A 17,105-nucleotide genomic window follows, 5' to 3' on the forward strand; every position below is an offset into this window, starting at 1 on the left:
GGTGAGATTTGTCATTAGCTTTGCTGAGTGTAAATTCACATTTCAAATAGTCTTCTGGATGGCTTCCCCAAAATTACTTCATAATCAAACTGATAAAAGATTAAACTTGGAGTAAGAAAAAAATGCCAGCTGGCAAGGATATGGAGAAGAGGGGAACCCTTATATATTGTTGGTGGGAATGTAAATTAGTACAGCCACTATGGAAACAGGATAAAAAATAAATTAAAAATAGAACTACCATATGATCCAGCAATTCCATTTCTGGGTATATACCTGAAGGAAATGAAATCCTATGCTTAAAAGATATCTGCACCTCCATGTTCACTGCATCATTATTTATAATAGCAAACATAGGGCTTCCCTGGTGGCGCAGTGGTTGAGAGTCCGCCTGCCGATGCAGGGGACACGGGTTCGTGCCCCGGTCCGGGAAGATCCCACATGCCGCAGAGCGGCTGGGCCCGTGAGCCATGGCCGGAGCCTGGGCTCCACAACGGGAGAGGCCACAACAGTGGGAGGCCCGCGTACTGCAAAAAAAAAAAAAAAAAAAAATTAGCAAACATAGATGAATGGCTATGTGTCCATCAGTGGTTGAATGGATAAAGGAAAAAAAATTCTTTTCCATCATATTATTTCCAGGGGTAAAATCACATTCCACAAACATATACAAGTCTGTTCCACCAATCTCTAAATTACAAGAGATACAAAGGTAAAAACGGCAAGGTCTCTGCTCTCTTAAAGCTCACAGTTTAATGAGGGTAAAAGAAACACATATAAAAATCTCCAATACAGGCTAATTCTGAAAAGTGCTGTAATATAATATCAAACAAGCTCGGGTATGGGCTAAGCTACTATAACAAAGGAGACAAGATAGAGTGGTTTAAAGAAGATACTTTTTTTCACCAATTATGTATCGTTTGATATGGAGATGTGGGGAAAGGAGAAATTGCCTAGTTAAGTAATACTATGAAGGTGGTGAAATCTGTTCTCTTGGCTCCAATGCTTCTGTTTTTCCTAAGGTATAACCCCTTCACAGCCTTCCAGTGTCCATCTTCAACACCCTTATATTTCACTCTCTGTCAGAACATACTTTCAAAAAAGTACTGAAATATTCGATGATAGTAGGATGTAAATAACTGGTAAGGCTTAATGTGATGCCATTTGCAGGTACCTTTTCATAGATTACAACAGATTTAAAGACAATAGGATACATTTTGTCACAGAATTTTGAGCATCATAGTTAAGCAGTATTTGGGCAGAAATGGATCTGTGAGCCTTGAAATAAACCACCAATTCTTAAAATCCGCCTAGAACAGATGTTGACTGTTAACTGTGTTGGTGAATAAGCAATAAAGGGCTTGAGCTGGCGGGAAATACATGGAAGAATTTTTTAAAAACCTCCAGTCCTGGGGGTGGATTCTTTCTGCCCCCAACCACTTTCACCCACAGACATTGGGGGCTAACTGACCACATACTCTAAGCATTAGTCTACCAGAAGATCTTGAACTAGTGAAGATAATTTATCATATGAGACTAGTAGAATCAGAAAATTAGGCCAGTAGAGCTTTACCATGTCTGTGCTAAAAGAATCATTTGGACAAAATATTTCCCCATGAACTTTAGGTAAATTTTGCCTCCTCTTAAAATAAGTCTGACCATTGTTATACAGTAAGAGGTAGACTTGGAAATACTGTTGAACATTGTTTGAATTACTGTGCCCTTAGGAGTCAGTTTGATTTCCGAAGGAGAAAAACTAAATACAGTTCCTGTCATCCGTGCACAATTTACTGTCTATTGATCATTTTGATTAACTTTAACAGTATGATCATTTTTTCTCTCTCTCACCACTATACTCCATTTACCTCTTAAATGGCAGTCCCATCAAATCCTAAGATTAGGTTGCTTTTTGGTCAAGTAAAAGTACTCATGGATTCTAAATTACATTTTCCCCATGATATGTTACTGTGAAATCACTAGGTTAGTATTTGACCCTAAATAAGATTGAAGAACTGTTTTGTTAATATGCTTTCTTGCTAGAGTTTAAGTTTATTACAAAATATTCTGAATGATCCAAATTGGTTAGTAACTCACAGTTGAATTCCTATTTTAAAATCCTCTAGTTCTCGCAAGTCATACCGAAACTAGCAATCTGCTTTTCGACATTTGCAATAGCATAGCGTTGTTTTCCACAAGCCATACTGGTTTTATAAAGTATGTGCTATAGAGGCTGACTCAGAGCATTTTCAGATGCTTTGGCTTTGAATTTCTCAAAAAAAAAAAAAAAATCTTTTCCTTCATCTCATACCCAAATCACAGATCACATATATGCAAAAATTGCAGAAATTTGGTCTGCAATACTAACTCCTGATAACTCAATCAAAGTTCTTTAATACTATGGTTTTTTAATCCAATGTTCTGTTGCCTTTATAAACTCTACAAACTAATTAGTAAATAACCTCACATTTTCAATCATTTTCCTTTGAAACATACTATATTTATTCACCTCACTAAAACACTGAACAAAAAAACTTCCGGGAGAAGTGTGGAAATAAAATTATTGGTCTAATTATAAAGCAGAAGTATTTGGGGCTTGTTTCCAAATGTTTTAATTAAACAGGAAAAGCAGTTTTAAGTGAAGCTTGCTACAGTTAGCCAACTTATATTAATATAATATTAACTTCCTTGCCCTCATCACATGCAAAATAAATTATAAAAAAGTGAATGACCTTTGTTCTATCAAATCTTAAAAAATAAAATCATATTGTTTTGTTTGATGATTTAAAACCTATCATTTTTAAAATTCAACAATGCTTAGACACATTTAGCAATTTGTCTTAATTTTCATAATCTGTTCTGTAAACAGAGATTTTTTTTCTAAAACTTTAAAAAATGATTATTTTCTAGTTTTGCTAGAAATAAAAACTGTAGGATTCTATTTCTACTGCAAGGCATCAGTCCATGGTAAATTAATCTTCAAGGGGTTTTAACATTACCCTGTGGACAGTCAATGACTACAGAAAATTACATATTAAAATATGAACAGTCCTAGGGGCCCTAGCTATGAATAAAAGATAATCAAGGAAAATGCAGTTGAGAGTTTATTTTCCTTTACTTTTCCTAATCAGATTAGTTCTGGGGATGTTATACACCAAATCCTCAGACGTTGCAATTCAGGTCTCAGACGCTCTACCCTGAGGCTTGTTCCAACTCAGAGGAGTAAATCCCTCGCTCACATTCGCTCTTTCTCCATACCCCTCATATTTTAAAAGCAACCTTAAACTTTTAAATAGTGACAGTAACTCTAGGTTTGTAGTGCTTGATGGGGTTAGGGTATGGGAAGGCGGCTTTAATATCAGAGGTGGGGAAGGGAAGGAGTGAACGTCGGGTTTAAGGACTTATTCAGCTAGGGGACAGGGTTTGTGCCGTTTAAGATACAAGATTTCGACAATTTAGGGGGCAAAAGAGATTCAGAGATTCAGATTCGGATTTGGAAATTGTAAATTACAGCCACTTCAAAGAGCTGCTGTGAAGTTTAAAATGAGTTAGCTACGCTCTAAAGCTCTAAAATGAGCTCGCTAAGCGCTAAAGCTCTAAAATGAGTTAGCTAAGCTCTCACAGTGTGATCTGAGACTGCTTCAGCATCACCTAGGAACCGTTAGAAAATGCAGAATCTCAGGCCCCATCCCGGATCTACTAAACAGGAAACGTGGGCGAGGTGGAGGAGAGGGGCTTTGCGGGGGCGGGGGGGGGGGGTGGACACGACAGATCGGTGTTTTAATGAGCCCTACAGGAAATACATGTTAGAGTTTGAGAACCACTGCTCTAAGGAATTGCACGAATGTTCATTAGTTGGGAGATTAAAGTAGGCGAGAAGAAGGACGGAAGGGAGGGAGGCAGGGAGGGAAAAGGAGGAGAGGAGAGGAGAGGAGAATATCGAGAGGATCGAGAGGGTGCAGAGCAGACCTCAGACAGAGGACAGGGCTCTTTGAAAGAAAACTGGGAGCGGCCGGATGGCTACGTAGGGAAATCCTAGGTTCGGCTCTGGGACCTTCCCAGGACTGTCCAGCCAAGCAGGAGCCCTGCGGACGCCCGGCACCGGCAGGTGGCGCCGGACGGACAATTGACAAGGAGGCGGAGTCTGCCCAGGCAGAGCAGGCTCGCGCTCTGGAGGTTCGGGCGCCGAGCGGGGTTGGGTACCTCCGGGCCGGTGCTGCGGCCGCGACTTACCGTCAGATCGCGCCGAGAGACGGGTGAGTCCCTTGAATCGTTCTGGCTCGCTGCTTGTTCCCTGCCGCTCGGTGTCCCTGCGAGGCCGGGCACCGGCTCCCAGTATCGGGAGGAGTGTAGGGGGTTGCGAGCCCTCCCAGGACTGAAGCAGTGGCGCTTCGGGGCGAGGGCAGCTCAGTTTGCCCCTTGCGCGCTGCTCTGGGACACGCTGCCTTCCAGCGAGCTCTCCGCGGAGCACACCGCTCCATTGTGGCTGGTCCAGGGGCTGGGAGCCGGGAACTCACAGGAAAGCCTTTTCTCTGGGGACTCAGGGGATATGATGAGTTATTAAGTTTGTCCTTAGGTTGGGTTCTGATGGCAAGTTTTCCAACTTGGCAAAATCGCCACGAGTTTGCATAGTATTGATGAATGATTGGTACGTACTACTTAAAACCGTGCAACTCATCTTCAAGTTTCCTAGTAACAGAGAGTTTTCATTTTAAGTCCTTGGAACATTAGTCCGACTCTTTCAGGATCTCAATTAGGATTCAGGTTTCCTCCAAATATTCAATCAAGGCTTTATATGTGTCAGGTGTGAAATCCACTGGAAGGAGTTTGTAGACATAAAATTTACGAACACTTGCAAATTCCTGACTCTGTTCTTTTTGTAAAAAAAAAAAAAAAAACCTTATTGAATAAAAGGTCATTCGTTTAGCACACGAAGGAAGCAAGGCCTAACAACACAGCCCAGTGAAGAAAAACAGCTCCCCTTCACATAGTTAAATGTGGTAAAGTAAGTTTGCAGTTAGAAGTATAGAAGATTTGGAAATGCAATGCAACTGACCATGTATCCCGGTCATTGAGTGTCTTCATATTCCAAATTCTTCAACATAAACATAAGTCAGTTGGACTGTGTCAATATTTAGCAGGAACGTCAGGTCCTGGTACAGCAAAATGGAACAGTCACATCAGAAATAGGCTTTGCTTTTTAATGGAGACGAAAGAGAACTTTGGATCAAATTCTGGCGTTCCTAACATCTGAATACTGTGCTGTTTCCTGTTGTTTTTGTTGATGAAAAGATTTTATTGTAGAATTTAAATTATATATTTGGTTAATGTCTGAGGGAAACCAACATATTTTATTTGACTGATATTTTATTTTCTTGGCTTCAGGGTACAAGGTGGACTGTGGGTGACACAGTCAACAAGCTCCCTAACTGCCCGGGGTTTTTCCTTGCCTTTGCTCTTCAGTGTGGTCTCCCTACCATGCGGACGAATGGTTGGATACCTCTCCAGGGCCACTCTGGCTTTTCACCCAGATTCTGTGCAAAGTGGCCCTCAATCAGCAAATACTACCAACTTGCTAGATGCTCCAGGACCAGGTCCTGAAGAGAGCCCTCACCCTTCCCACGCCACCATCTGTCCATAAAACTTTGTCTTCCTTTCCGATGCATTGCACTACCATGCAGTCAGTTCTTGAAATGTCTGCCTCCTCTCCTAGACTTTAAGCTTTTTGAAAGCAGAGTCTCCATGTCATTTAACTTTATATTCCCACTGCCTACCTGGTTGTTCACGGTATAGTTAATGACTTAATATTGAAAAAGTGTAGATTTGTATGTTAACATCTTTGCCATCCTGAAACTCACAGTTAACACATCTCCCAAGCATGGTGAATTATTTCTTGTATTTGATTACAGTAAGTAAAACTTGTATTCCTAGTCATATTCACACCCCCAAATTACTATATTAATAATGTTGGTTAAATCACAAATGATTTGGAATAATACTTCTTAAGCAAATAGACTGTAAAACCCCTCCAGAGCAGACACGAAATCTCATTTCTCTTTTTCCTCCTCAATGTCTGTCATAGATTAGAGTTCATAGATACTTGAAGATTGGCATAGGCTTTACTCAGAACTCTTTCAAATGCCAGTGATATACACCTTACTCAAACTAACTTAAGCAAAATAGGGATTGTATTGGCTTGTGTAACTGAAAAATTCAGGATCTGGTCTCAGAAACTCTAAATTTTTAAATATGCCAGGACTCTTCTGTGTCTTTCCCCATTTCTTGCTTAGGCTTCTGTGTGTTGGCTTTCTTCTGTCCTTTTGAAGACATCTTCCTCCTTACAGCATGTAGAAGAAAGCATGGTAGGCTTCTATCATCCCAATACAACAGAATATTAAAGACATCTTCTCTTTATCTTTCATTTCCAAATATAAACATCAGAGAAGGACTCTAATTGGTTCGACTAGAGTTGTATGCCATCCCTAAGCCAATCAGTGTGATGAGCAGAATAGAGAACTGTCATTAGTCAAGACTGAGTCATATGCCCACTTCTGTGGCCAAAGGAGGGCATTTCTCTGGATGGAGGAAATGTTTTAGACCATAAAATAGTGGGAAAAGAATGTGGGCAGACCAAAAAAAATATTCTCAGCATGAATATTGTGAAATTTTGAAATAAGTAACGTATGGAAAATGTTCTTAGAGCACTTCAACAAAGGCACATGTTGGCATTATGTAAAGATGACTCCTCTTTATTCTCTGTGAAGATCAAACCTTTAAAAGTTGGAGAATGTTTTAAGTGTTTTAAACTGCTAGAAACAACTTTCCACTTAATAAAGTATTACAGATGGTCTAAAATTCAGAAACACTTGGAATGTTTCTGTCAATCAAATGGTTATATATCTAATCTGTTTTCTTACTGAATTTCATAAAGAATAAATTGGCAATGTATTCCTCTGGAAATAAATTTAGAACTAATAAAACAGTGAATAATGTTGTGACATCATATGTTTCCCTTTCCTAAAAAATGTTACACCAAGCCCAAATGAGGATCTGTGGACAGTGTTAAGGAAAAGATTCTTTTATCGGGCAGGAAGTGTGACAAAATAATTTCCACAGGGTTAATATGCTAGCATATTTAAATATGCTAGCAACGCTTGTCTTACCAACAAAAACCAGGCTGTGACTCCGAAGGGAAAATGGCACTCCTAAAACACAACCTTTCAGTCCTTTGTGCTGCTATCAGCATTCACCTTACCGAGAGTGTCTATTCTGTTCATTTTCTGAAACTCAGAGTACACTTCCCCATAAAATCATTTCACCATTATTTCAGATTCCAGTGTCAACCCCAAAAGTCTATTAAACACAACTTCCTGAAATATAATCTTATATCAGCAAACTCCAACCTCCACTGACAACATTGTTATTCTCAAAAAACTACATTCCTAATTCTATTTACCTTTGAGGGGAGTTGACTTTCCTCCAAATGAGCACCTGGAGTTAAAGTCTCCTAAAATAAAAGGCAACATCTGACCCTTTGAATTCCATATAGACACCTGGGTCATTCATTGCACTGATAGTTGGACAAAGAAAAACACTATTGACACAAGGGCACTTGTTTGAATTCTTATAGATTATAATGTGAGGTTAAATGAGTCAATCAGTCTATATTTTAAATTGCACTTTATCTGCCACTCTAGCCCTTATATGAGTAAATTTCTCATATTGCCCTATCAAACATTAATATCATAAATAGCATAGATGTGAAGAAGATAATTATTTTTATTTGCACAGGTGGCTGAGGCCATACTATTCTATAGAATTAATGGAGAGCAGACAAGACATCACGAACCAAGAAGAACTTTGGAAAATGAAGTCCAGGAGAAATCGAGAAGAAGATGGTTATTTGGTAAAATAATAATATTAATTAATTAATTTAAATCTATAAATAATTCAAATGCTGTTCTATATCTCCTAGTGTTACAAAAGTGATTTTCACCCTAGTCTGCTGATATCTTTACTCTGATTCCTGGCACTGATACTGTGATGGCTAAAGGGTAGTGTGGGCTATGAGAGGAGTTGTACCTTGACTGTCATGGACTTAGCTGAATAACCTTGAATAAGTCACTGAAAATCCTGGGTCTTGGTTTATCTATAAAGTGAGAGAGTTGGACCAGATCATCTCCAAAGCCCTTCCAACTCTTTCTAACATTCTGTGGGTCTAAGTTTTTTGAAAAAGTCATCAATGCCCATATAACAGTAGTTTTGTAAACTGTTTTTTTCATAGGCTCCATGGCAGTTTACCAAGAGATCATCAAGTTAATTGATGATTCACTGTTTAACTAAATAAATTCAACTTTGGAATAAGAATCATTTGTCACACTTTTGCCCCACATCAAGATTAAATGTTTCTTACTAAATTATTTGACTGAACAAGTGGTGGAAAATTTTGCTTCCAAACTCTTTTTACCTTTCTAACTGATCTCAACTACAGTTTTAACAGAAAGTATTTATTTTATCTTAATTATCTTAATAGGAAAAATAAGGTAGTACAAGTACATACTGTCTAAAATAAGTGTGCATAAAATAAAATCATTTTCATTTTTCAAGTCTTACTTGCTGTTCCATGATTCTTCACCCATAACCAGAAAATTGATATCCATTGATTGTTTTAACATGCAGAGGTGGCAGAAGCTGTATAATGCTCAACTCCCTTCTAAATGGAGTAACTGGAAAAAGCATTGGATGTAATAGTGATTTGTTACTGAAAGTAAAAGTCAAATGGCAAGAGGTTATTTTTTTTTTTTTTTTTTTTGGTGGTACGCGGGCCTCTCACTGTTGTGGCTTCTCCCATTGCGGAGCACAGGCTCCAGACGCGCAGGCTCAGCGGCCATGGCTCACGGGCCCAGCCGGTCCGCGGCATGTGGGATCTTCCCAGACTGGGGCACGAACCTGTGTCCCCTGCATTGGCAGGCGGACTCTCAACCACTTGCGCCACCAGGGAAGCCCAAGAGGTCATTTTTAAACACTAAAAATTATAGAGAACTATGCGAATTAAAGTTACTCTGCATAAAATGAGGAAATGAACAAGATAATCACTAACATCATTCTGAGCATTAAAATGTTATGGGTCTACATCTAGCGCTATAAGAAATTAGGAATAACATATTAGGTGAGAAAGTGAATTTATTCATAAAGTAACACAATATGAAACACTCTGCTATAAGTTCTTATTTTGAGGTTTTTTTTTTTTTTTAATTTGCTGGTATATCAGTCAGTTGGGGAAGTGACGTAATATTCAGTGCAAACTTCTTTTGAATTGTTGACTACCTAGAAATGCAACTGGGTAAAGAAATATAACTTTCTCAGGAAATAAATCATCCCTGTGGGATTTAACTACTTATATAGCCTTTGTACCATTTTAATAGACTATTCATCTATTAGTACTTATACAAATGAGATATTTTATGAATATGAGACTACATGATGGGGGGAGGGATAAATTGGGAGATTGGGATTGTCATATACATACTACTATATATAAGATAGATAACTAATAAGAAACTACTGTATAGCACAGGGAACTCTACTCAATACTCTGTAATGTAATGACCTATATGGGAAAAGAATCTAAAAAATAGTGGATATACATATATGTATAACTGATTCACTTTGCTGTACGGCAGAAACTAACACAACATTGTAAATCAACTATACTCCAATAAACATTAATTTAAAAAAAGACTACAAGATGGAAATTACATATTTTTATCTAATAGTGATGACTATATTATTCCTGTTCCTTTGTACTTGAATGAATGGAGTTTGCAGAGGGTTGTCCAGTAACCAAAAGAAATTATAAAACAAATACAACTATGACTACTTACAAGTGTTATTATTTTTACCAAAGATTGCTGGATTTTTTTTTAAGTTTTTCAGTTTTTGTTTCCCAGTTGCATTATTTCATTCTTTTACACTTTCAAGATAGAAACACAATGGTCTGAGCTCTAGTGGAGGTATCTGAAGCATGTATTCCTTTTGACTTAAAGAAAAATGAGTAACAAATTATGGAGAACCCCCAGTAAGGTAGGATAACTAAGTATACCTTTGATCATTGCCACACAGTCTATGCCACCTTCCACTAACCAGTATCCAAAAGCAAGGTTCAGAATGTCCCTTTTTACTGATAAGTACAATGAGCAGTAAGTAATTAGTTTGAGAGACATCCCATTGTTTTGTTCAATTTTAAGATGTTCATTTTCTTTCCTTTGTAGAATAAGGATTCAAGAGAGACCAGCGCACCGAAAAGACCTGTGCTTTTGCACTTGCACCAAACAACCCATTGTGATGAATTTGATTGCCCCCCAGAGCTTCAGCACGAACAGGAACTCTTTCCAAAGTGGCGTTTACCAATTAAAATCGCTGCTATCGTATCATCTCTGACTTTTCTTTACACTCTTCTGAGGGAAATAATTCACCCTTTTGTAACTTCCCATCAACAGTATTTTTATAAAATTCCAATCCTGGTCATCAACAAAGTCTTGCCAATGGTTTCCATCACCCTCTTGGCACTGGTTTATTTGCCAGGTGTGATAGCAGCAGTTGTGCAGCTTCATAATGGAACCAAGTATAAGAAATTTCCACATTGGTTGGATAGGTGGATGGTAACAAGAAAGCAATTTGGTCTTCTCAGTTTCTTTTTTGCTGTACTGCATGCAGTTTACAGCTTATCCTACCCAATGAGACGATCCTACAGATACAAGTTGCTAAACTGGGCATATCAACAGGTAGGATGACATTACTGACAATATCACTAAACTAAAAAGTCTAAGTCTCCTAACAAATTAATTGTTTCTTATTTTAATATCAGTACCCCAAACCTCTGTTGAAACCCTGTGTTGAGAAAGTAATCTGCTTTTTAAAATTTTTTATTATAACTCTTCACTGGGGTTTGGTTGTATAATTCTACTTTGAGGAAAGTTTTCTAAGCTGAAAATAGTAAACTACAACTTTAACAACATAAACAAGTATTTTGTTCATGGACCGAGCCACATTTCAATCTTCTACCACCCTCAGAAGATTTCTTTTTTATGCTAATTGTTCCTATTTTCTGCTTATTTACCATATATACACACATATGACAATTCTTACCAACAAATAACTATTATATAAATTAATAAAACAGATTATATAAATTTTGTGTTCAAGGAAAAAGATCAATAGCTCCTATGTCATTTCTCTTAGAGAAATGCAAAAATAAAGTCATAAATTTGTGGAGGCCCCTAGTCATCAGGTCCTCCTTAGTAGAGGGAGCGTAGAAGGAGGTTCTTATACTGGAAACAAGTGTTGTTTGCATTTTTTCCTTCCTCTTTTCACCCTCTCTTAGGTCCAACAAAATAAAGAAGATGCCTGGATCGAGCATGACGTTTGGAGAATGGAAATTTATGTGTCTCTAGGAATTGTGACACTTGCAATACTGGCTCTGTTGGCTGTGACATCTATTCCATCTGTGAGCGACTCTTTGACATGGAGAGAATTTCACTATATTCAGGTAAATTATATATAAAAAAAACTCTGGTCCCTCAGAGAGGTAAATCTTCTTTTTAAGCTTATAATATCCTCAAGTATATTGACTTTACCCCATAAAAAAATAATAGATGGTTTTCCAATAGCAAAGATCTCACACTTGTTCCAATTAAAAATGTGCTCTCCTATCATTTTTCCCTCTTGCTGATAAACAGGAGAGGTGTTTTCTAGACATATATAAGAGGCATTACTCAAAGAAAAATATTATTTCTAACATTTGAAGCTTGTTGGACAAGCTTTGAACAAAGCTGTCTATCTAATAACAACAAATGTGATATTTTAGAAATTCAATATTGTTTTCTTAGTTCTCCAAAAGTAAAAAAAAAAAATTTTGCCTATCCTCTGATTTTATTCATGCCTTTTAAGTTACACAGCTTTGTACTCTCCTCCTTGAAATATGGAGTTTTATCTACCAAAGGTATTGTAATATCTAATTTTAAAAGCTTCTTTTTCCAAGTTACATTTTATGTAGCTTATTCACTTGAAGTTACTCAATATTCCTGGAATTCAAAACTGCCTCAGATTTACTGAGGTTAACTTCCTAGTGGTAGATTACACCCTAGAAAGAACAATGGGATCCATGTCTGACCAGATTCAAAGGACCAAACTTAATTCAGTCCTAAGCGCTGCCAAGATTTTTTAAATTATATGCATAGCTTTAACTTTTATGGGTAGACATCTTTGGAAATTCCCACAAAGTCAGTTAATCCTCACTATCTTTTGTACACATCCACGCATGTACTCCAACAGACACCTTATCAGGACATCTGATTAAGCTGGAAAGAATGTCTCCATCTGAATTATTTGAATGTGGTTTAGAGATGGTGCCACATTTTCCAGGTGCAATATTTGCTGATTTTGTAGGTTTAGCTTGATAGCCATTGGAGTTGTCTGTTCCTCATTAAATAACTCTCTTCTTACATTGCTCTGCCTGTCACACATATGCTGTGCATCACTTTACAGGTTTAATTACAAATTCAAGCGCTGTATCTTGACAACCCAACCCATTCCACTCTGTGTACAATACCTAGCCCATAAGATGTATACAATACACATTTGGTAAATTAATCTTCAACTAATTACATATATTTTTCAATTAATAACCTAGCAGCTTTTCATTTACAATCTAAGTACTGGCTACTTTATGATTTACCTTGGAGATTTATATCTGAAAATATAAACTTAGCTATTTGGTTGTATTCATTGGGGCTTACTGCTGAATAATTGTGAGTTGGATTCATTCTGACAGTCTAGTGAACATTTCCTGTAAAGTGAATAGAAGTCAGAAGATATCTAGAAGAGCTATTGCCAGAATTCCGTAAAACTACATAGGTGAACAATTCTTTTTAAGTAACTTTATCCGGATGGTGCCAAGTGTCCCAATGCAAGCTGATATTTTTCTTCACATCTCCATATCTCTATGTTTCGTTCAAACATTGAAATAATTGTTGGTATTTTTCCACTTTATCAAAATGTTTGATTTTTTTTAACAAAGACCAAGCTCATTCACTTTAGTATTAATATACCAAAATCACAATCACTTTAGTTGCCTTTGCAATTGATAAAGATCACTAATATCAAGTTGACTTTTGCACCGATCTTCAGTCAACCCACCAATATTTATTGAGCACCTGAAATGTGCACAGCATTGTGTTGATTCTGCAGGGATCCTGTGATGAGTCAGACAGAGTCTCTGATTTTAGGTGTCTCTTGATAAGCAGAATTAAGGCAAATGCACAAGAGACAAAGCATCATAAAATAAATGTCATAAGAGAGAAGAACAAGGTATGGAGAAAGGGAAGGCAATGCTATCGATTTTCTGAGACCAAAAGGAGACTGGTTGTGAATTTTCTCAACTTAGATAGCCTGGAGACAAAGGCATTACCCACATGTAAAAACAGTGGAAATATGAGTGGACATTGTCGAGAAACGTAATAGGAAAACAAATGGAGATGAATGGAACAATTTCCAAGCAACAAAACAGATCTAGATGATATAGGATGGAATAAACTCTAAATGAACCAATCTCACCAAGACAATTCTTTTTTCTTTTGCAGAGCAAACTAGGAATTGTTTCCCTTCTGCTGGGCACAATACATGCATTGGTTTTTGCCTGGAATAAATGGGTAGATATAAAACAATTTGTATGGTATACACCTCCAAATTTTATGATAGCTGTTTTCCTTCCAACTGTTGTCCTGATATGCAAAGCCATACTACTCCTGCCATGCTTGAGAAAGAAGATACTGAAGATTAGACACGGTTGGGAGGATGTCACCAACATTAACAAAACTAAGATGTCTTCCCAGTTGTAGAATTGCTGTTTACACACATTTTTGTCCAATATTGATATATTTTATCATAAACACTTCAAATTTGTATTTGTTTAATAAAATGACCAGTTGAGGATCTTAACCTATCTCTTTGTTTATGGGTGATGTTTGAAATATGTGTATTTCCTTGCAGATGTGTTTCAAAGCGAGAAGTTAAATAACCTTTATCACATTCTCTATGTTTAGTAAAGCTGAGCATAAAAAATAATCATATCTCATTTGTCAGACTACATAGCATTATAAATAATAAAAGGCCTTGAAATACCAGTCCTTGCCACTCCTTAAAAGTTATCACGAACCATGAAAAAAAGATATTATCTGATGGCCAATAGGCACATGAAAAAATGCTCAACATTGCTAATTATTAGAGAAATGCAAATCAAAACTACAATGAGGTACCACCTCACACCAGTCAGAATGGGCATCATTAAAAAGTCTACAAATAACAAATGCTGGAGAGGGTGTGGAGAAAAGGGAACCCTCCCACACTGTTGGTGGGAATATAAGTTGGTGCAGCCACTGTGGAAAACAGTATGGAGGTTCCTCAGAAAACTAAAAATAGAATTGCCGTATGATCCAGCAATCCTATTCCTGGGCGTATATTTGGACAAAACTATAATTCAAAAAGATACATGCACCCCAGTGTTCATTGCAGCACTATTTACAATGGCCAAGACATGGAAACAACCTAAATGTCCATCGAGAGATAAATGGATAAAGAAGATGTGGTACATATATACAATGGGATACTACTCAGCCATAAAAAAGAACAAAATAATGCCATTTACAGCAACATGGATGCAACTAGAGATTATCATACTAAGTGAAGTAAGTCAAAAAGAGGAAGACAAACACCATATGATATCACTTATATGTGGAATCTAAAATATGACACAAATGAACTATCTAGGAAACAGAAACAGAATCACAGACATAGAGAACAGACTACTAATTGCCAAGGGGGATGGGGTTGGGGGAGGGATGAAGTGGGAGGTTGGGGTTAGCAGATGTAAGCTTTTTTATATAGAATGGACAAATTAAAAGGTCCTACTGTATAGAACAGAGAACTATATTCAATACCCTATGATTTTAAGGAAAAGTTTGATAAATTGAACTAAATAAACAGTTGTCAAAAGATACCATTAAGAGAGTGAAAATGCAAGCTACAGGGTGGGAGAGAATATTGCTACAAAGGGGTCATATCCAAGATATGTTTAAAAAAAAAACTCCCATTAAAAAAAAAATACCCTATGATAAACCATAATGGAAAAGAATATATATTAAAAAAATTATATATATAACTGAATAACTTTGCTGTACAGCAGTAATTAATACAACACTGTAAATCAACTATACTTCAATATTTTTAAAAGTTATTATCTGAATCTACCACACTAGTATATCCAATGTTTATGACTGTTGTTAAAGAACTTTCATTTTCCCATAATGGAACACCCATCTCAAAAAACACATGGCTTATGACTACACAAGTAAAGCAATAGAATAGATCAGATACACATCCAGGCAAAATAAAACTCAGGTTTTCCAGGAGAAAAGGTAAATTCAGTTTTCTACATCTGAGTTATGTACAACTCGGTTGAACTTACCTTAATACCTTGGCCAAAGCATACCATGAACCAGGTCATCAGAGAGCAAACTATACATCAACTATCAGGGCTTGCTAACCCAACCAACTATACTTCAGAGGTTTTCCATAATTAGCAAAACTAACGCAAACCTTGTCTTTTATACAGATAAATTATTTATTATGATTAAAGATAATAGAGCTAATACTAATGGTACAAATTAGGAAAAACAATTAGAACATTCACTGAGTGGAGTTCAGTTTTTTTACTTTTTGTTCTATTACAAAGGATGATTATTCATTATTACACGGGGGCTAAGGAGCCTTCTGGAGCATAAATTTGAATTTTATACACTATTGGGATTCAGACGTATAGATACATGTCTGCAGATAGTGTTTAGGGTACACAACTGGAAATAGAGTAGACCAGCGGTCCCCAATCTTTTTGGCACCAGGGACCGTTTTCATGGAAGACAATTTTTCCACGGACCAGTTGGGGGTGGGGATGGTTCAGGCAGTAACGCGAGTGATGGGGAGTGATGGGGAGCGGCAGATGAAGCTTCACTCGCTCACCTCCTGCTGTGTGGCTGGGTTCCTGCTGGTCCGAAGCCCTGGGGTTCTAGAATTGCAAATCAGATTCAGCAAGGAGATGTAACTATGGGAGCACTTAACTAAGCTTGACACATGTCATACCATAGTCAACCAGCTCTGCTATGCAGCAGTCAAGTACCTGCATTCCCAACTGCATTGCAAGATGGCAAAATGTTAGCATCTCCAGTTCTAAGGGGGAGAACTCGACTTTCAACCTTCCTGGCACTAAGATAGCATTGAGGCTGCAGCTTGGGAACGGGGTTCCAACCTGAAGTGGCACGTCAATGTAGAGACAACATCTGAGTTCTGGCTTGGTCACTGAAGTCCTGTCTCTGTTAGCCATGGTAATAAGTGACAACAGACCTATTCTGAAACACAGAATTCCCAGTGATAGGAGAAAGGGAGTCTACAAGGGCCTTAGAAGTAAAGCACAAAAACATCTAGATTCAATTTGTACTCAGGGGCTGTTGCAAACTAGACCATTCACTCTTTGTATCTTTTCTGAATTTTTAACAATTGTTGGGTAATATTGTTATGAGCAGAAGAAAACTATAAAATTTGTCTTAAAAAGAATAAATATTATATTCTAGTACAAGCTTAGATTTCCTGTTACTCAATGAAAATGTATAAAGCACCTCCCATATACCAGGCCCAGTGCTAGACAGAGGATATATCAAGATAGAAATGACCTAGTTCCTACTCACAGTCTCATAGGGAAGACAAATTTTAGTACAGCAATGAATTCTAGCTTACTGGTATCACTAAAGAGGGAATGACCAGCTCTGTTTAGAAGGGCAAAGTCAGGAAGCTGTGAGGTTGATCCAAAAAAGAACTATTTGAGCTGGGGATTAAAGTATAAGCAGGTGTCCTTCAGCTAGAATGGGAAGATAGGTAGCATAGTGAGAAGCATGGAGGTGTAAAATGATGGGATGGAATATACTGGAAGGACTAACATTCAGGAATAGAGCAGGTGAAGGAAATACCAGATTAGGTAGGGACACAGGCCAGACAGATCAACAAGT

At 37.5% G+C, this 17,105-nt stretch overlaps 1 protein-coding gene and 1 long non-coding RNA gene across 2 annotated transcripts in view; one reads left to right on the forward strand and one right to left on the reverse strand.

Moving 5' to 3' along the window:
• Positions 1-4,157: 4,157 nt before the first annotated feature.
• On the forward strand, positions 4,158-13,972 carry STEAP1 (STEAP family member 1). Its single transcript, XM_004265628.4, has 5 exons — positions 4,158-4,247; positions 7,783-7,897; positions 10,263-10,775; positions 11,375-11,539; positions 13,632-13,972. The coding sequence occupies exons 2-5, from the start codon at positions 7,814-7,816 to the stop codon at positions 13,887-13,889; spliced, it is 1,020 nt and encodes a 339-aa protein (XP_004265676.1). The 5' UTR covers positions 4,158-4,247; positions 7,783-7,813; the 3' UTR covers positions 13,890-13,972.
• A 1,690-nt stretch (positions 13,973-15,662) lies between these two features.
• Positions 15,663-17,105, reverse strand: part of LOC117199840 (uncharacterized) — a 75,056-nt gene continuing 73,613 nt past the window's right edge. Inside the window, exon 5 of the long non-coding RNA XR_004481179.2 lies at positions 15,663-16,111. This is a non-coding gene — a long non-coding RNA (uncharacterized LOC117199840). The remainder of the gene's footprint in view (positions 16,112-17,105) is intronic.

Source organism: Orcinus orca, chromosome 9 (assembly GCF_937001465.1).
Source record: "Orcinus orca chromosome 9, mOrcOrc1.1, whole genome shotgun sequence".
NCBI lineage: Eukaryota > Metazoa > Chordata > Mammalia > Artiodactyla > Delphinidae > Orcinus > Orcinus orca.